We start from the raw sequence: 20,541 nt of genomic DNA on the forward strand, positions 1-20,541 counted from the left end.
AGACTAGCCTACTCCTCAGCCCTAAGAGCCATCACTGACACAAATGAAGGACATAATTACTAGTAACCATCTACTAAGTCTTCAAAACTATGGGATTTCCGTGCAAAGGTAGATTTTCATTTTCATGATTAAAATATATACTCAGAGGTGACATCAACAGAAACGGCCTGGTCCTGTCCTTTCAAAGACCTGGCAGAAAACACACTCCCTTTACCCAACACAAAGCAAGAGGGATCCAAGGCTAACGTCCATTTTAGTTCAGTTTATTCAATAGAGTGAGCAAACTGCATCTCAACACAACAAAGGTCAAAGACCACAGGGCCCCCAACAGTAGCTAAAACAATGATCAGATGCTTGCTCTGTCCTTCAGAAGCAAAACCCTGCTCAGAGCCTCTCCTCTCTAGGTTCCCAGGGAGGGAAAAGTCTATTTTGGTACAGGGACCAGAAATACCATTCTGGATTTTTAAGCTTTAACTGAGCATCCCAGTTTCTTACCACGTAAAGTTGCCTCCAGATGGTAGACCACTCTCGAAGCGTTGTGGTGACTTCCTGTATAAGGGGGAGGTCCCCAGGGATGACGGTTTCATGTTGCCTGGGATGAAAAGAGGGAGAAAGAAGCTGATTCTGTGACTTCATTCTGAGCTATACCTGACTGGGTCCCTACAGGAACTATAGAGCTCAATGGTTAAGCAAATGGAGAAAATACACAAATATAATGATGCTTGCACACATGTGAATATGCCTACAAACGACAAGCTCTTTATACAGAGCATGGAGATGTCTACACATTATCCTGCCTGGAAGCCATGCACCTTGTGTGGCAGGGTAAGATGAAGAAGAGAAAGACCAGCCACCAAAAGCCTCTAGAACGCCAAGGGCAGGGGGAAAAGGAAAGTGTATTCAGAATATGTGTACACCCATCTCTCTCAGACTACCATAAACAACACCCAGTTGGTGTGTGCCATTGAAATGCACGGGTTTAAGTAAAGATTATTTCCACATTCCTATCAGGTATAAAACTCATTCTTTAATGATGCATGGGCCAATTATCCTTGCTGAAGTGTGACTAAGTTACAGTTTCAGGTGCTCATGAGCGGTCTATCCAGTCCCAACCATGACTACCTGCTGACCTTCTCCTTCTACCCCAAAAGATTTAGTCTCTGACTTGGCTTTAACTCTGTATCGGCATAGGCATGGCCTTGTTGGCTTTAGTTCCCCAGATTTGAAAAATCACATCGTTTGTATTTGGCAGAGGTCAGAAAGGCACAGACATCAATGCCTTTCTTTATTACCTGTGGACAAGACCGTCAGATGGAGGAAAGAGTCCCACCTGAGCATCAGATAAGTGTGAGGGAGTCCCAAGGCCAGGACAGTACTACCCCAACACCACCTGCTCATCCACTGTGCGAGCATAGCACAGAGGGAAAGAGTCCTGGCTATGTGCATCAGGAACTGTGAAAGGGACACATGCTGGAGAAAGGACACAACATTAAACCGAGAGAACGAATCCAAGAGCTATACTGTCCAGCATGGTGGCTGGTGTCACTAACAACACACTATGAACTTAAACATGGCCTGAACTGCAGACTTTACGTGTTCTCCCCTCAGATGAGTATGACTTGAAGGCAGTGTCTCCTAAGAACCCTGTGTGAACTAGCTCAACCTGCCACCCTGCAATGTATATGTAGAGTACACGCCGTAAGTACATAGCAGTTTTACTTATCAATTCGAAATAATTCTATAAAAGAGTGAGTGGGGTAGAGCAGGCATGGAACCAGCAACTGTGAGCTGGTTTTCTAGGGAGGAGGAAGGGGCTGGGAGTAGGGTGGAGATAGAGTGACATGTAGCCCAGGTAGCCATGACAGAAACTACTGACCATCCTGCTTCTACCTCCCATTTAGGAGTTGGGATCACAGGCATGTAACACCACTCCTGACTGGTGATTCTTAAGTCCTTAACCTCTGCCCAACTGAACCATGGGTCCAAAGAAAAAGCAAGGATAGAAGCCCGGGGGAGACCAGTTCCAGGTGTGCGAGAAATGGGCCAAGTCACAGGGAAGAGGTCCCAAAGAAAGGTCCGAGCCCTGAAAATAGTGTGAGGGGGCAGGTAAGAAAGAGTACAAGGGACTCAGTACCCACAGGGGGCTTCACAGAAAATAGCAGCCAACTGTAGCCATTGCTGCAGGCAATTCTGTGTCAGCAGAAAGGAGGGGACAAAATGGGAATTGGTTTGTTATGACAAAATATAAAAAGCACATTATCATGGCCACAGGCATGAAACAACAACAACAAAAAAAAAAAGAAGGAAGGGATGGGGACAAGAGTTCTGAAAGGAGAGGCCAGGCAAGAGAGAACTCATGGAAGGGAGAGGACACAAAAGGAAAATCATGGGAGAAAGAACATATGTGTGTGGGGGTGTGGAATAGGGAATATACGATATGAATGAATACAATGATAATAAACCAGGAAAGAGACAAAAGGAATGAGGTGAAGGAGTGGCTGAGCCAGCCCTGGACAAGAGGAAGGACCAGCAGAAAAGAGGGCAGATGTCTACAGCCTCTAGAAGAAAGGAAGAGATAGTGGTCACCTGTCAGGCCCTTGGGCAGAAGAAGCTCACGGGGGGGGGGGGGGGGGGGGGGCAGAACAGCTGGGCAGCCAGGAACAGTGGGAGGAGGCAAAGGTCAGAGCCAGGAAAGGAGGTGTAGAGCAAAGGCTGAGAGCAGAAAGCATCATCAGGACACCTGTGCACTGCTCGCCTCCACTGCGGTTCCTGCTCACCACCCCGAAACCTGACCCCAGAAGACCAACAGGACCTGCCTGCCTGCTGCCTGGATCCAGGTGATTCTACATTCCCATAATAGTGTGCCGCTGAATAAATGTTGTGGAAACACACACCTTCCATCTGCTTCAAAATGCTTTTGAAATATCACTACTCCTATACAAGCAGACTTATCTAAAGATTGTGACCCTAGCAGAGAGAAGCACATTAAATGGGAACTTCAATTATTTCCGTAAAAAGGCAAAACTTTTCTAACTTACTTTTGCCTTCCTTTCGAGAATTCTGCATACAAAACATTTTATCTGTCTGAACAAATTCCATCTTGCAGGTCAGCACCATCCATGCCTCTAAATTATTCCCTTCCCTCTAATTATGCGCCGGGGAAGTACAGGAACCCAAGCCGTCCTTTTCATATGTTAAAAGTACAGTGCTCAGAAAGGCAATTTTGTAATCAGCCAAAGAGATGTCATTATGCAGTAATCATATGATTAGTAATTTTATAATTTACATATTTAACGGAGTGTGAAGATGAGGGAGAGACCAAAAAAGAAGACATTTGAATGCTGTCTTCCCCCAGTTCACACCTGGCATGGGTTCCTGGTCCATGAATGTTCTTTTAAGGACCTTACACATTAGTCTGATGACCTCGGGGAGTTATAAATCTCAATTAGCTGACACATGAATTCACACAGGTCCCAACCTAACAACTGTTCATTCCCCCTCAATTCTGTACCATACCCTGGTAGATTTCATGGGATTGGGGCAGGGGAGAAGAAACTCAGCTAAGGATGTAGGATGGTCATTCTCAAATGAGGTAGCTCATAGACACCAACACCTCCCCAAGTTGACCTCTACTTCAAAGAGATGACCTCAGCTAAGGTGCTGACCTTGAACCCTTAAATGGGCCAAAGCAAAGACCAACATGACTGAGTCACAAGTTCCTTTATTGTTCTATATCATCAAGGTCAAACAGAGCTATTATCTTTTATAATGAGTTATTGTTACTATCTTTAATAACTGTGTATTTATACGGGCATCTGTATGGGGCTATGTGTACATGAGTCTAAGTGCATTTTCTGGAGTTCCAGGTAGTTGTAAGCTAGCAGACATTCCTGCTGGAAACCAAACTCAAGATCTCTGCAGAAATAGTAGGTGCTCTTAACCAATGAGCAACCTCTGCAGCCCCACTAATATTATCTTAACCTCCACGTCTTACCCTACCACATATTTGGCAGCAATGCCACGTGAAATCATCTAATTCTTCATTTAAATATCCAGAAGAGACTCACCCTTTTCCTTCAACACTCACCCTTTTCCTTCAACAATGGCTTCTTTAAGATGAATATATGAAGCAGGAAATATACCCTTGGAGGGAGAGAAAAAACGTTTTTATTATCCATGCAAATACTGACTGCAAATCACACAATAGCCCCAGAGGAGGAGGGGCTAGGGGGTTGGATAACCATTAATTTTGCAAGTGTAAGCATCACACACAACACAACGAAGAAAACACAAGGCACAAAAGAGAATCTCCCAATCAGCTTGTATTTCAGACTGTGCAGATGTCTTAGCAAAAAAACAGAGACAACATGTTTGCGAAGCAACAATTTCATAAAGGCCCAAGGAAATGTTCTCCTCTACAGGTTGCCCCTCCTCTGCAATGCTGACCTTGGCATTGGCACATGCAACAAGTCTGATGCCAGAAAACAATTGTGAGGACAGGCTGTAACAGATTTCCCCTTATAAAATGACAAGACTGCCATCAGAAGTTGGCTTAAACCACTGATTGTCACAAGTGTCCACTGACCACTGAGGTACAGCCCTGGGGCTCCCCTCATCAGTCTCTGTATGAAGTAGACAATGGTAAAAGGCCAAAGGTGGGTGAAATTCCACCCAGCTGCAGAAGCGCTGAGGAAACATGCTAGCCTATGCTTCTACCATCCTCTAACGCTCCTGTGTGCAGTATAAACACATGTTGTGTGTAGACATGTGGCTCAGTCGAGTCCTGCTTAAAGGAGAAGGTTTCTTGAGAAGAACTTCAACTTCAAACATTGTCTGTGGAATGCCAGGAGGAATTTTTCAAGACCTGACTCATGGAATCCAGAGCAGCCCAAACCAGTGACTCCCAGAGGCTCAGGCAGCACAAGCCAGAGATGACTGGTACACATAACAGAAAGGCAGTTAGTGCCCTAGTGATTCAAGATAACCTACTGGGAAAAAGGAGCATCTGACTGGACGAATCTGCCAAGAAGGGTCTACACTGGACATCCAGAAAGCAAATGGGCAATCATGCTTAGAAGGAAACAGGGTTCAGAGAGGGATGAAAGTGGCTAGCAGATACTGCTGATCTCTGCTTGTTCTGTCCTGTTGGAGATTGATTCTAATGATTTGAATTAATCCAGTCCTCAAAATCAGGAATCTGTGTGTCCAAATACTGAAGGTCCTCGTCACCAATTGGTTTTTGATCAGTCAATAAAGAACCAATGGATGGGCAGGTAGACTGATGTGGGACTTGGGGATTTGCATGGGCAAGGAACCAGGAGAAAGGAAGAAGAGGGGGATGACCATGGCAGGGAAGAAAAAAGGCCAGACCTAAAGGCCCACTTGTGAGAATCAGGGTAAATGGCCATAGGCCACTTCACTGATCAGGCCTGGGGTAGCAGAGGTAAAATCTAGATTTTAAAAGATATTAACACCGCCGGGCATGGTGGCCCACGCCTTTAATCCCAGCGCTTGGGAGGCAGAGGCAGGTGGATTTCTGAGTTCGAGGCCTGGTCTACAAAGTGAGTTCCAGGACAGCCAGGGCTATACAGAGAAACCCTGTCTCGAAAAACCAAAAATAAATAAATAAGATGTTAACTCAGGAGTACAGTAGGGGAGTGTTTGCTAGCAGTGGGAAGAATTAGAAACGCCCAGCTATTAAACTAGTCAAGGCATATTAAAATTAACTGATGTGTGTGTGTGTGTGTGTGTGTGTGTGTGTGTGTGTGTGTGTGTGTTTCATTGGAGAATCCAAATAGCTCTTGGTGGGTGTGTGCATGCAACCCGTCTGGAGCAGAGTGGCTAACTACTACCGCAACATTGTCCACCAGCAAAGTGAACAGATTTCACACATAGAAATACTATGACATCAAGCAAAGGAGTCAGGCTGAGCAATCAAGAGGTCCAGGTCATCCAATCCAGGACCCAGATGCCAAGACACCCAGAAAGACATGTGGGTGTACATGCAACACGCATTTTCTCTGGAACACGAATAGGTGTGGGTTTAGAAGGAGGTGACACAAACCACTCCAGCCCTGTCAAGTCCACAGAAAGAAATTCCTCAGCCTCAGCACTCAATATTATGAAGACCAAGGAGAAATTACAGCTGGGTGAGACTGGACACGCCTAGAGATTTGAAATGAGCCGCTGCCCAGCCCAACTACATGTCTATGAATATCTAGACAGAGGATGCTCATGCATGGCTCTCAAACAAGACTCCTAAGGGCCTTGCTGCTTCTCTGCATCTGCTTGGGGCCACTTCACACAACTGCAACCAAACTTTAGCCTCTGCAAGGCTTTAATTTCTTCATCGGCCAATGGGGATGTCAGGTAGAAAATAACCACACCCTTTTGCAGCATTAGGACATCATGAGGTGGAAGGCCTAGGTCTCCTGGGGCCAGGAAGAAAATTCTGACTTTGAAAAGGACTAGAACAGTGGTTCTCACAAACCCCTTGGGGTAGCATATCAGATGTTTATATTAGAATGCATAACAGTAGCAACATTACAGTTATGAAGTATCAGTAAAGATAATTGTATGGTTGGGGTCACCACAACATGAGGAACCGTTTTAAAGGGTCACAGCATTAGGAAGGTTGAGAACCCCTGAACTAGAAGAGTGGGAGAGCCCAAGATGGGGATGGGGTTGCTAGGCAACATATGAGCATCAAGGAAAAGTGAGAGCCTTCCTGGGCGTGTGTTCCTCACAGCAGGGTGGCTTTGCCCTATGTAATAAAGGAGTCAGTGCACAATGCTAATCATCAGGGTGGGTACCTATGTATGCACATGTATGTAGGCATGCGTGTGGCAAGTGCTCTTCCTCAGGAGCCGTCCACCTCACTTTTTGAGACAAGCCTTGCTAGCCAGTGAGTTCCAGATAATCTCTATTTTCTGCCTTCCCAGTGCTACAATTATAAGCATGTGCCATCACCCAGATTTTAAGGCTTTTAATATTGGGGCTAGAGATAGAACTTGGATCCTCGCGGCAAGCACTTTACCACTGAGAAACCCTAATACTCCTGGTGTCTTGCCTCCTGAAATCTTCAACCATGGTTCCCCCAATCTGCACACTTCAAGGGTGAATCCCTAAAGGAGGCTTCACAGCTTCATGGAACTCTAGCCCTGCTGGTGAAGGCCAGCCCAGGCCTCTGAGGATACAGAACAGGGAGGCCCTGGCATGGGAACCACTAGGATTCCAAAGCCCTATTATAGACTAGAGATCACAACAGAGTCTAGTTGGATACAGCAGTAATGAGAGGCCAATTCTGGGAAGCAAAATGAACCATCTGTCAACCACAATCAGATATTAAAAGGTCCAAGTTAACATGGACAGACTAACCATAGCTTAGCATGGGCATTACTGCAATGCCATAGCATTACAGAGTAAGAGAGAAGAGCCATAATTAGGTTTTGTGAAGCTAAGAATGTCGAAGCCACTCTCCCTTGTGGATGGGAGTGCCCTTCACAATATCTAAGGAGTGATAGTATGTTTTTGATTCGGATAATTCATAGAATCACACATGCAAATCACCCTAGAAAATCAGGCTCTTTCAACTTGACTAAGCTAGTCTGAAAACTGCCATAAGGCAAGAGGGAAATGGCCATGTGTGAGCTTTGCAAACTTGCTAATTTATCAAGGATAATAGGAAATGAAAAACTGTTGGCGGCATTTTACTCTTCTGAAGGGATTATTCTCAGTTCATGGCTACACACAGTGGTTCAACAAGATGCAAAATTCTATCAGGACAAAAATCAATTCTTCCTCCATGAGTGGAGATCAACAATTCACTCCTGGAACTAATCACCTAGCTGAAATGTCTTTTGTGGGGACAGGTTCTCACTAGGTAGACTAGGCTAGCCTAATACTGGGGTTATAGATAAGCAGCAACATTCCCAGCAGAAGCTGTGATTTCTGCAGACATCTTTATTCAGAAGAATCCAACTCAAGGTCATTTTTTTTTTAATCTCAGCCCATATATATGTTAAATTTCAAGAAAGAGATAAGTAACATTCTTATACATAAATAAGATGGAATTTATTTCCTCTCATGGTTTGATTTATGAAGAGACATGTTTAATGGAAAAGACTTACCTTTTTAGACTTTTTCCTTAAGGTGTAGCCTCTGTACCACCCTAAACAAACACAGAGTTGAAATGGTTAGCACAGGAGACACAGCATACTCCAAGCAAAACCTTCAAGGTTTGCAGAAGTCACTGCCCTACAGACCAGGGAAAGACAAGCACCCTAATGCCATAGAGGAGTCCCATAGAGCACGGCTCGCTCCCTGCACGTGTTGACCACCCCACTTCATCTCTGCCTGCCTCATCCATCCATCCCATCAAAAATCAAAAGTTAAGTCCTAAAAGAGGCCTTGTTCCCAGCAGGATCCTTGTGCATGCCCCCCAACTCCCCATCTGCTGATCTGACTCAAGATCTCTCCAAGCACAACTTCCAGAGTCTGGAACCATCAAAGACTGTCCAACAGAAAACCTATTGAGAGCCCACTTCCTTCCTCTGTAAGGCTCTGCCCTGGGGCAGCCAGAGTCTCACAAAGTACTTCTGTGGCAAGGACAACTCCCAAGGAAGCACCAAGGCCAAGCACTCATAGACCCTGCCCCCTTAGGGGTTGGCCTGACTCCAACTTCCTATCCCTTCTTGTTACAAGAAAAGGAAAGTAAGCAATGAAAGGAGAGACACTTGAACTGTTCATTCACATCAAGTGCTGAATGGGTGAGTCCTACCCAGCATATGGGACACCATAAGGATGCCAAAAGGCCCATGGCCATGAACCCATCTCCCCATAATCCCACCAGGCCAAGAAATCAGATCGATATTTTCTTACAATTACCAAGACTGATTCTGGCCGCCTTGTTTCTAGAAAGTAACTCGTAAGGTCAAAGACATCCCAGAACTCTTTGTGTTGTTGTTGTCGTTTGTCCCATGGGACTCTGCGGAGCACCGGGTAGTATTTGAAGGTGAACTGGGGAAATTCTGAGAGATTCAACATTATGGAGTCTTAGGCACCAGACCCCAGAGACTAAAGAAACCCACAAGAGCAAGCTATGATACAAAAGAGGAGAGGGGAAGAGGGGAGGGGAGGGGAGGGTTGGGGAGGGGAGGGGAGGGGAGGGGAAGAGGAGGGGGAGAGGAGGGGGAGAGGAGGGGAAGAGGAGGGGGAGAGGAGGGGGAGAGGAGGGGAGGGGAAAGGAGAGGGAGAGGAGGAGGAGAGGAGGGGAGGGGAAGGGAGAGGAGGGGGAGGGGAGGGGAGGGGGAGAGGAGGGGAAGAGGAGGGGGAGAGGAGGGGAAGAGGAGGGGAAGAGGAGGGGGAGAGGAGGGGGAGGGGAGGGGAGGGGAGGGGAGGGGAGGGGAGGGGAGGGGAGGGGAGGGGAGGGGAGGGGAGGAAGGACGGACAGACAGCACATGGCAACATTGGGTCCCTCAGCTCTCCCAGAAAGTAATCCTGGCGAAAGTGGCTATACACAGCTGCTGACATGAACAGGGGCCTCCAGGGATAATTAGAAAGATATATCTAGAAAGGGGAAAAGGAAGTCCAGGAATCTTCGAAGGGCCACAAGAACCCTCTCCGCCCTTTTAACATAAGGACCAAACACACCAAGTAGGGATATAGCCTGTTCTAAATGTCAAGTGTCCGAATAGCAAACATTCCAATAGCCACTGTCAGATCAGAGGTTTCAGCTAGACTAACCTGGAATCAGTGCCCACAGTTACAGCATTATAGGCTCCGGGCAAATGGCGCCGTAATCTAATGAGTTATGCAAAGCCTGTACCACTCAGTCTAAAAGGAACGTCCTTTACACTGCTACAATGTCCTTCCCACACATTCAACATTAGTATGCCCCTTTTTCTCTGAAAGTGACAAAGGACTGATGTCCTAGAATATCAAAGAAAAACTGCGGGGGGGGGGGGGCGGGGGGGGAAGTCAGCAAAAAGGATGTTAAAAAAAAAAGGATCAAACTATACAAATGATTCATCAAAGAAACCCTACACACATGTGAAGAAAACCCAGACTTATTACTAATCAATGAAGCCAAAACTCAACAACCTCCTACCACTGCTCCAAAATAAAACTGGTGAAAATCAGAGCAATCAGAACATGGCAGCCTGGGCTCAGAATTCAGCATAGACAGCAGCTACTAGTGAGCACATCTGACCTTCACCCCACCTCACCACCATAAAAACCAGGAACCCTGTACCCACCACCAGCATACCATCTTAGGGAAACAGCCTGAAGATAGCTGTATCCCCTGTACAGCAGAATAGACACAAGCCCTCCCTCCTGGCAACAGGATCTTGGAGACCCAGAGCTGAGAGTCCTTTACTGCCAGCAGGACATGAGGCAATGCTCACAGGGCAGACAGGGCCAAGACTAAAGAGACCCAGACAAAAGAGCAAAACAAGATAAAGAGAAGGCAGTGAGACTGGAAAGCTGTAAAACCTACCTAAGGTAAACACATACACAACACATAGGGCAAGAACCCAGGTACAAGAAAGGCTTAGGTGGTGGTGGTGGTGGTGTCTCGTTTGTTTTGGTTTGGGGGATGGAGGTATTTTTATTGTTTGGAGGGGCTGAGTTACAGCAGTCAGAAGAGAAATCTTTGACCTAGCATAGCTAGCTGGCAGTTTCTTTTTGTAATGGCATTTCTAAGCTAAGTGCTTTCCAGCATGTTCTGCACAAATTATTGCTTCATCAAGCGGGGCCCATTCACTTGTCGCCAGAACCTTCCTACGCACACCAATTACAGACACAGCCTCTGCTCATGACCCACAAGGTGCCTAAGACAAGCAGGGCTGAGCCACACTGAGTGATGCGCGCAAGGAAGTTTAGTGTGAAGAGGGGGGTGTCACCATGAGTATGAAGGGATGTGACCGAATGGCTATGAGAAGGAAGGGACAAGGCTGGCCAAAAAGATGCTCAGCTGGCAGATAACACACTTAGAACAACTCCCAGGCAGGGTTTGCCACTGCCCTTCATGTAATCAGCCCTTCCATACTGAAAAGAGACACCCACTGGAAAGACAGACAGACAGACAGACAGACAGACATAGCAGAAAAACAGCCCTGAGCTCAGGGAGGCCACATGCCAGCATAGGAAGTTGCAAGAATATATACAGCATTATCACCTAAACGCCTGAATTCATCAGGGTTAGTTGTAACAGCCACATCCAAAAGATAACTTCTTAACCTTTGTACAGTGCTTCAGGCTTGCCCTGAAACAGCATCCAGCCCTGGGGAAACTTACACAGCACCAGAGTCCCTTCCTGAGCAGCTGGGACTGGTGTTCCCATGTGACTGGTTAGCACTCAACACTAGAAATGACTGGAAAGGCAAGAGCCCGCACTGAGTGCCATCTGCCCACCTCCACAGTACTGTGACCTGAAGTTAGGTACCTTTCCTGGCTGTAGCGAGCCTGTCCAACCTTTTAACGGTGTTGTTGTCTACAGCACTCATGCTAAGAGCATTCAAGTTTTTACAATTAAAAAAGACAGGGAGAGAGAGATCTCCTAATGACTTAACTACGTTTACAATTTTCCAGAGGGCGGCACTGGGAGCTGTCCTCACCTGCATATGGCCTTTGGGCTGCAGTTAGACACCCTCCACTTCAGCAGGCCCCAGAGAGCAATTAACTGTACCTTGAAGGGAAATGTGGTCTTTGAACTGCATGTAATAAAGACTAATCATCTTAAAAGGAGAAGGAAAAAAGGGAGGTGGAGAAAAAAGGGGAATCCAGCTTAGCATGGGGCACAGGGAGACTGAGTGGGAGCTTAGATGTTACAGTGTTTGCAGCATCCTATATAATGAAATCCTGGACCATAAAGAAAAAGAAAATCAAGGTTGATAAACAGAAGAAAGGAGGGAGGGAAAGAGGGAGGGAGGGAGGGAGGGAGGGAGGGAGAGAAAGAGAGAGAGAGAGAGAGAGAGAGAGAGAGAGAGAGAAGAAAAGTGGAGAGAAGAGAAAGATGGAAACTGTGCCAAACTCCAAAACAAGCCATGAGCAGAATGTAGGCGCAGGGAAACCTTGGCAGTGGTATCTTTACTTGATGATAAAGTCACCCAGTTTCTGGAAGATGCAGTTAATGTATTTCTCGGACCAGAATCTACCAAGAAGTTAGCTGCCCAGGAAGGGAAAAGCATTTTATATTAAAGAGCCTTTTGTAAAGACAGTGCTGGTTTAATCAGATCCAAGACTGGCCTGCGAATTAATCCTGGCTGAAGACTGGAAGTCAAAGCCACTAGTAGATCATTGGGAGGTTAGTGTAGAACAAGGCCCACTGATGTGACTGAGGTGGAAGGGCTGAGAGGGGACAGTGTCCTCCAGAAGTAAAGGAAGACACCACACTCCACCCAGCCAGGTGCCCCCAGGAAATCATTAACTATTCAGGAAAGACACCAGGGATTCCACATTCAAGTAGCTAGGGGCAATTAAAAAAGTAAAAGAGACCTATCAGCATTTCCCTTCAGATCAGAAAAAGTGTCTGAGATGAGATGCCTGATCCTTCACCTCAACTTAATTTCTCTCTCTGTTTCCTCGAAGCCACTGGCAATCTGTACGGGAGAGCAGATAAGGAAATCCAACTGTCAGCTGTCAAAACTGAAAACAAGCAGACGGCGCCCATCACAGCCAGCCACTCATTCGCTTTGGGGCTCCTTTTTGCCAAGCTCCAGCTGCTTCCAGGCAAACAGAGCTGACTCCCCCATCCCCCACACAGTTTGCAAGTAAATGGTGCAAATGGAATAGAGTTCTTCGGAGTCTTCCTGTATCCGAGGAAGAAATAAGGGACAAGACATGGATTTTTTAATAGGGTTTTGCTTCTCAGCCATGTCTCTGAGGGACACGGGAGCCAGTCCCTGCTTGCCTGGCTGGCAGGAGCGGAGCACAGCTCACTCCTGTGCAAAGTGGAGTGTGAAGACCTCTCTGCAAGTTCAATTTGTTGGTTACTATGAGCTGTCTACAATTTCCCCTCTCACTTGTAAGGCTTTTGCTGAACCCGATCTAAAAGCAATTTGGTTATTTAAATCAGGTCCCAGGACTCAAACACTGCTTATGGAATCATCTTTTCCGGCAGAAAAAGGAAGCCAGCAGACACAGAAACACCACCCTTAAGGAAACTGAGGGGAGCGATGCCTAAAAAGAGAGAAGAAACAAAGCAAACTCATCGCTGCCGCCCGCCCGCCCGCCCGCCCGCCCGCCCGGCCGCTGCCCCTACACTCAGTAACAACCACAGCAGAACACCCACAGTGGCTCGCAGGCTGTGCAAGGCACTAACCAAGAGCATCAGAAAAGCCACAATTGCTTCCTTGAACCATGGCCCATATAACTTGTGATCTTTTCACCCTGAAGAAAATGGGGGTCACAGACAAAGGAAAGGGTCAGCATGGCAGTTGCAGTTTCCCCTGAGACACACGGTTAACAAATCAAAGTGAAAACTTCAAAACAAAACAAACAAAACAAAAAAGATGACTCAAAACACTCATCACACACATCAGAGCAACACACTGAATTCTCCAAATCTGTCTCTCACCAAGTCAGTTTCAGTCAAAATTTACACACAGCCCGGTGGTACTGCCACACATCTTTAATCCCACCCAGCACTTGGGAGTCAGAAGCAGTTGGATCTCTACACAGAGAAACCCTGTCTTGAAAAAAACAAAACAAACCAATGAAACAAACAAACAAAAAATAACGAGCCAGTGAGAAGCCTTTAGGGGTTAAAAATATGATGCTTAGTTTTAAGTTGGCCTTAACAAGGCCTCGCTGAATTTAACAAATAGCTGCCCCAGCAACCTTTGCCTGGAAGAGCATTGATCTATGGGGAAAGTGTCCTTCCTGAGAAAGTAGCACCCTGACAGCGAAGCACTTTCCCAGAGAAGGCCCTGAAGCATCATCCCAAATCGACAGACGGGACCATCAGCCTCACTTACCTTCGTAAGTTTCTAGGATGTGCACAGTGTCTCCAATTTGAAGGGACAATTCATCTGCTCCCCTGGCATCGTAGTTATAAAAGGCTGTTGAAAAAGAGCCAGGAGAATGCATTAGCAAACGTAGAAATGATTATTTTCAACATTACGATATATTCGGTCTAGATAAACTCACATGAGCAGCCTTCAGTTCCACACACAAAAGGGAAAGGGTGCATCTTAAACATGTGCCAATTCATAACCACCCCTAATTCCAAGCAGCTCCGCTTTTTTTTTTTTTTTTTTTTTTTTTTTACTGTGGGGAGAGAATGTGATTTAAGTATGCAATCTTGGGCTTTGGTTATATTCATGGTATGCAACTTATCACCCCTAGATTCCAAATGTTTCCCCAGCACCACAAAGAAACCCACTACCCACCCAGCAGTAGCCCCAAGCTCCTTTCTTCTGTTGCGTGATAAAACACAGAGGAAAAGCAATGTATGTAGGGATGTGTTTATTGTAGTTGCACACTGCAGTCCATCATTGATAACCGCCAGGGCAGAGGCTCAAGTTGAGAACCTGGAGGTAGCAATTGAAGTGGAGACCTTGGGAAAGCGCTGTTTATTGGCTTGCTCCCAGCCCTAAGTTCAGCTCCTTTTCTTCTACAGCCAACCTGCCTAGGGATGGTGCTGCCAACAGAGAGCTAGGTCCTCCCACCTCAATAGCAACCAAGAAAATGACCCACAGACATGTCCTCAAGCCATTGGCATGGAGGCAACTCCTCAATTGAAGTTCCCTTTTCCAGGCGGGTGAAGGTGACGGCTAAGGCCATCTATGACAGGCATGTTTTGCCCTATCTGCCCACTGTGAGTTTAGTTGACACCGAAGTCCTTTATTGAATTGGGAGGTGACACGCTTTTTCTGTAAAGAGTAATGCTCAGCTTCCGAGTTCCTTCTAAAATGTCAAAGCAAGGGCACTTGCTCGGGCTCACAACACATCTCAAGCATCAAAATACACACATACCTGCAAAATCCCATTTTCTCAAGTATTTCCCCCAAATTCATAAAATGTAAGTGTCCCCAACTGGCAAAGTGGGTTGTTACCAGTTATTAAGTTTATTTAGCATTTTATAGTGACTCTTTAACAGGAGATAACGGCGCAGGTAAAGGCGGCCCAGAGCAGATGCTGAGCGTCCCCAGTTCAGCACAGCCATATTCTTAAGCCTTTAGGAACCATAAACGCTTTTATATCACTGCCGTGAACAGCATCGCTTCCAGCATGCCTACTCAGTTAGAGAGCCGGAAAAGAAAAGAAAAAAAAAAAAAAAAAGTCAGACATACTAAAAATGAAATAAAACGAACACATTGAGTGTAAACACATCTGGGCCTGTGTGAACATGCAAAATGTATACATATGATTTTTTTCTTAGTGTTTCCCCACAAAGAACCCTCCCTATTCAGAAGCAGTGAAAAGAGAGCCGAGAATCTCATACACACATTCCAAAACCATAAATGTAACTTGGAAACGAGCCTGCAGACCCACAATTGTATCTGTGAAGGATGTCACGGCTCTTTGATTAGCACGTGGCCCCAAATCACCAGACAGTCATGACCACAGCACTGGCCCCAAATCTGCACTCAAGTTAATGCTGATGACTGAATAACTCAAAATTTACAGCAAATTAAAACACTCCACAATGTAAGAATATCTGACAAAGGAATATGGTAGATAAAACTGATATTCTGAAGAAATTACCATCTCAATTCCCAGAACCCAGTGCGAATGTTCCCAACATGTCCGAAGATGCCTCTGCAGTTGTCACCAAGCTTAGGGTTTTCAGATGGGGTCATTAATTCTGGATCACATAATTGGCTCAAAGTAGTCACAAAGAACCCCTGAGACAAGGGCACAGGATGAACAGTCCAGAATGGAGACAAGGTCCAGATGGTCCTATATGCTGGGCCCACGGAGTACATGCTCCTCCACACAGCTGTTGTGGACCACAGCCCTGCGTGGACCTGAACTGTGACACTTCAGATCTCCAGAACTGGGGACAGCGATTAATGTGTGGTGCTTTGGGGTTCCAAATGTGTGAGGATGTGTTTTAGCAGCAAAGAAAGACTGGCAGAAGAAAGAATCTCCAGACCCCACAGTTTAAAAACATAAAAGCCCAGCTGGGTAACTTGTGCTTATAACGCCAGCAATGGAGAGGTGGAAGCTATGAGATCCCTGGGGCTTGCAGGCCACCTGATTTAGCCTACTTGGCAAATTCCAGGTCACTTCAAGACCTGTCACAAAAAACAAGGTACACAGTGGCTAAGGAATGACCAGCAAAGATGCCGTTGAGTCTCTGTATGGACATGCCCACCTACACATGAATGTGTGCACATACACATACAAAAATGTGCAAAACGATTGTCAAGTGGCATCTTGTAATTAACATATTCACTCCTGAAGGCAGCTGGAACTGGTCGCCATTGCAGGAACCTGAATCCAGGCAAGCACATGCCTGTAGTTTTCGATTCTCAGGTTATATGAGATAAACAAGCACAAGGGGGCAAAGTTGTCTTTAATAAGCCCTAAAAGCATTCAGTTTAAGGCTGCTCCTTCTTATGATCAATCTTCCAACATTGCCCTCGTCGGGAATGAGAGATCAGGAGCACAGGGCCATCTTGCAAAAGGCAGCAATAAACATCTGGGCTTAACCTGAGCTCACTTGACACAGCAAAGAGATGCAAGCCGGAAGATTTCCTTCATTTGTTGTGGTTAACTAAGGCCTAGGAACTCCTTCCCTGGAGAACACGCTTATCCTATCTCACTCAGATCTAGGCAGCTGCTTCTGGGCCGTGGGCACATCCATCTTTAAGCCCACATACCTTTATTTATGGTGGTGGTGGTGGTAGTGGTGGTGATGGTGTGTGTGTGTGTGGTATATGCATATGTGCACGTGTGTGTGTGTGTGTGTGTGTATATATATATATATATATATATATATATATATATATATATATATGAGGGTGTGTTTACCCATGCAGATGCATGTAAAGGCCCAAGGTTGACTTTAAAATATCATCCTCTATTTTTTTTGAGACAGGTCTCTCGATGAAACTAGACATTTTCTTTAATGCTAGAGTGGCTGGTCACTGAATCCCTGGGATCCACTTGTGTCTACCCTAAAGCATTAGCGTTACAAGCTTGCACCACTATGCCTACCTTTATACATGGATGCAAGGGGCCCAAATTCAGGTCTTTGTGTTTGTACCACAAGCACTATACTCACTGAGCCATCTCCCCAGGCCCCTGTCACCTTTTTTTTACTGGCCCAGCTATGGGTGACATCACCAGGCACCAATGCACAGGAACATAAACTTCTCTATCCTGGACGGTGGAGTCCAGTGTAGAAGTGTGGCATGGCCTCTGTGATGATGGAGGAGACAAGGCAGTCACAGAGCTCTCCCTCTGAATGGTGAGTTTTCTTATAATTACTCATTTCTTAAGAACTGGCAACAGCCCAGAGTAAGTATGGATCTTCTTCCCAAAATATGAAGTTAGCACTCTGGCCTGTCTCTCAGATAGCGAAGCTTATCAGAGATGAGGAAAGCAAAGCCATGACCTCTGCTCAGGTTCCTGATCATCTTGGAAACAGCTGTGAGTTATATCAGGAGGAATGGTGACTCAGAAGCCCAAGAGGAAGAAGGGATCTTCCAGGCACCAATGTTGTCGGTAAGACTGAGGGTGGAGGTCCTAGAGTTGATGCTGCTGGTGATGATGACATAATATTGAGCCACCACAAGTACTGTCACTGCTGGTGATGGCAATGGTAATGGTGATGATGATGGTGATGGCGATGGCGCTGGTGATGGAGTTGACTGACAGGTACTATGCACATTCCATGAACCAAGCATTGAGCTACAGCTTTTTGTGGTCAGACTAATTTACCTCTGTTTTAAAACTGCCTAATACCGTGAGTATAGAATGTTTCCCATTTCTCTCAATCTGGATTTATACCAGAAAAATCACAATACCCAGCTTTGAACATGACAAACGAACAGGTTGTACCAACACTGTGCCATCCTAAGGGCCACCCAAGTCCAAAAGACTCCACTTGTGATTTCTCATTCCTTACTAAGAAAATCTCATTAACAAAAACCTGGATTATCAAATCAACATACATCACCACACTTACAAAGCTATGTGACTTCTTGAGGGGGGCAGAATCAGCACCTAATGACATGAAGTCCCACTGTGGGGGAGTCTACTTCACTACTCTCACATGGGAAAAATCTAGTTCAGCCCATCGTCCCACTTAACAGATGGAAACAGTAACTGGGCCTGATTGGTCATTCCTTTAATCTCAGCTAGTCAGGACTCTACGGTTGGAGGATCACCAGTTCAGAGTCAGTGTGAATTCAAAGACAGCCTGAATTACTCAGTGACTCTTCTCAAATTAAAACGTGAGGAGAGGACATAGCTCAGTAGCAGAGCACTTGCCCAGCAAATGTAAGAGCCTGGATTTAATCATGAGTACTGAGAAGGAGGGAAGGAGGAAGGGAGTGAGGGACAAAGGGAGGCAACAGGAAGATCCACGTCCAGTTTCACAAGCTTCGAGTGGCAGAAGGTGTTGAAGGCAGCCCTACCGCTCCGTGTCTTCCCTCCCAGACTGTCTCCCGCCCAAACTACCTGGCCAACCCTCCACAGTCTCCATGAGAGCCACGGAGTCCTTCCCTTCCCCAGCGCTGATGACACGCTGCACTCTGCCCTCATTCAGCCTTTCCTCTGAGAGTGGGTACCCAGCACAGCATCCCCCAAGTCCAGTGGGATGTACATGCCATCTGACTGCGTCCACTCGCTCTTCTCCAGCACCACCATAGCTCCCACACCATGAGCTGTTCCTGCTGCTGAGAAAGGTTTCTTCTCCATACTTCACAGCCCCACCTGTCTGCAAAGCCCACCCCTAAACTAAGCCACATCCTTGTTCACATCCTAAGTGAATCCCATCTTGTTCCCTTTAATCAAAGGTTCTGTGCACACCCAGAATAAACCGCTTATTACTGAGCCTTCTATCAACTGGGTAGTCACATGACCTTGCTGAAATGTCTTCCCCTGTACCTCCCCAAACCATGACTCCTTAGACCAGGGGTTCTCACCCTCCCTAATTCTTCAACCCTTTAATACAGTTCCTCCTGCTGTGGTGACCCCAACAATAAAATTATTTTCATTGCTACTTCATAACTGTAATTTTGCTACTGTTATGAACTATAATGTAAATGTCTGAGTTTTCTGCTGGTCTTAGATGACCCCTGTGAGAAGATCATCCCACACTCCCCCAAAGGGGTGTGACCCACAGACTGAGCACCACTGTGTTAGATGAAGGAAACCTATATTAGCTTTGAAGGCACTCAGCAAAAATCCTGCCTTGAGCCAGCTCATAAAATATCCCCTCTTGGGTGGTTTGCAGTAGGAGGAAAGAAAACCTTGACAGTTCCTTCCTCTTCAGGATGCTCTTGACTAGATCTGGAAGCTAGAGGTTTATCCAGTCAATTGCAATTCTGTTTTGGGTCTAAGGATATATGCTCTACCCACCCACACTGGACAGAGAGCCTCCTCACAGCAGCTAAGGTGAGTTCTGTGTGGGTCCCACACACCCTTGCTTGAAACAGGATAGCAGGATTTCAGGCAGCAGCTTAAAAGATAATTAAATTCTTTCTTCATGCCAATCTGTGAAAATGAGTTGCTCTGTTTGTGATCTCAGTCCCTTCATCTTGCCTTCAATGGGAAAAGTGTTCAAGGGTACCCATGATCTCAGGACTTGAGAAACCGTCATGGGAGGATGGAGGCCGGGCTCCCTCCCTCTGCGCTCCTGCAGGCCCATCTGCCACAGCCAGGAGCCTGGCCTCAAGTCAGGAGAGCACAGTGTGTTGGGAGTCTCCTCTCGGCTTTTCCCAAGCCCAGACCCTCTCCTAGCTAACCCACTCTAAAGTAACCTTGAGCCTAGAAAGAGCTGGGTACACAGGAAGCAAGCAGTTAGTTAGTTAGTTAGTTAGTTAGTTAGTTAGTTAGAAGCCTGATCTCTAAGGGGTAACCTTTCCCATGCTGGGCCATTCAGAAAATACTGGATAGGAAAAAAATCAGGGGGCAGGTGAGATGGCTCAGCAGGTAAGATAACTGAATGCTCTTCAGAAAGTCCTGAGTTCAAATCCCAGCAACCACATGGTGGCTCAGAAACATCTGTACAGTTACAGTATATTCATATACATAAAAAAAACAAATAAATCTTAAAGAAAAAAAAATCAGGATGCACTAAGACATATCCTTTGAATTGGACCTTAAAAGGCAGGGGCTGAGAGGAAAGAAAGTTAGCTCTCTAGTCATGGAGGACTCTGCAAGCAACACTAGAGATGGTGCCTGCCTGTGGGAATCCCTTCCATCACCACAAAGAAAGGGACACACACATCAGCTGCCAGGGGGCTGCAGGCTGGAGTTTCTAAACTGTCCCTTCAAAAGGAGACACTGCTGCATTTGCACCCAAGTCAAGTAGCTGGCAGAGGCTACAGAGCAAATGTCTCAGGCAGGGCTCGATCACCC

The 20,541-nt window shown here is 46.2% G+C and overlaps 1 protein-coding gene across 2 annotated transcripts in view; it reads right to left on the reverse strand.

The window, feature by feature from the left end:
* The window catches only part of Dock1 (dedicator of cytokinesis 1), a 502,179-nt gene that overhangs the window by 436,439 nt on the left and 45,199 nt on the right, over nucleotides 1–20,541 (reverse strand). For both annotated transcript variants that reach the window (XM_021168435.3, XM_085841214.1), the window contains exons 2-5: nucleotides 13,980–14,063; nucleotides 8,130–8,170; nucleotides 4,088–4,143; nucleotides 496–592 (exon numbers count right to left, since the gene is read on the reverse strand). In XM_021168435.3, the coding sequence (XP_021024094.1) occupies nucleotides 496–592; nucleotides 4,088–4,143; nucleotides 8,130–8,170; nucleotides 13,980–14,063 (278 nt within the window). The remainder of the gene's footprint in view (nucleotides 1–495; nucleotides 593–4,087; nucleotides 4,144–8,129; nucleotides 8,171–13,979; nucleotides 14,064–20,541) is intronic.

This window comes from Mus caroli, unplaced genomic scaffold (assembly GCF_978045245.1).
Source record: "Mus caroli unplaced genomic scaffold, Mus_caroli_1 scaffold_8, whole genome shotgun sequence".
Lineage (NCBI taxonomy): Eukaryota > Metazoa > Chordata > Mammalia > Rodentia > Muridae > Mus > Mus caroli.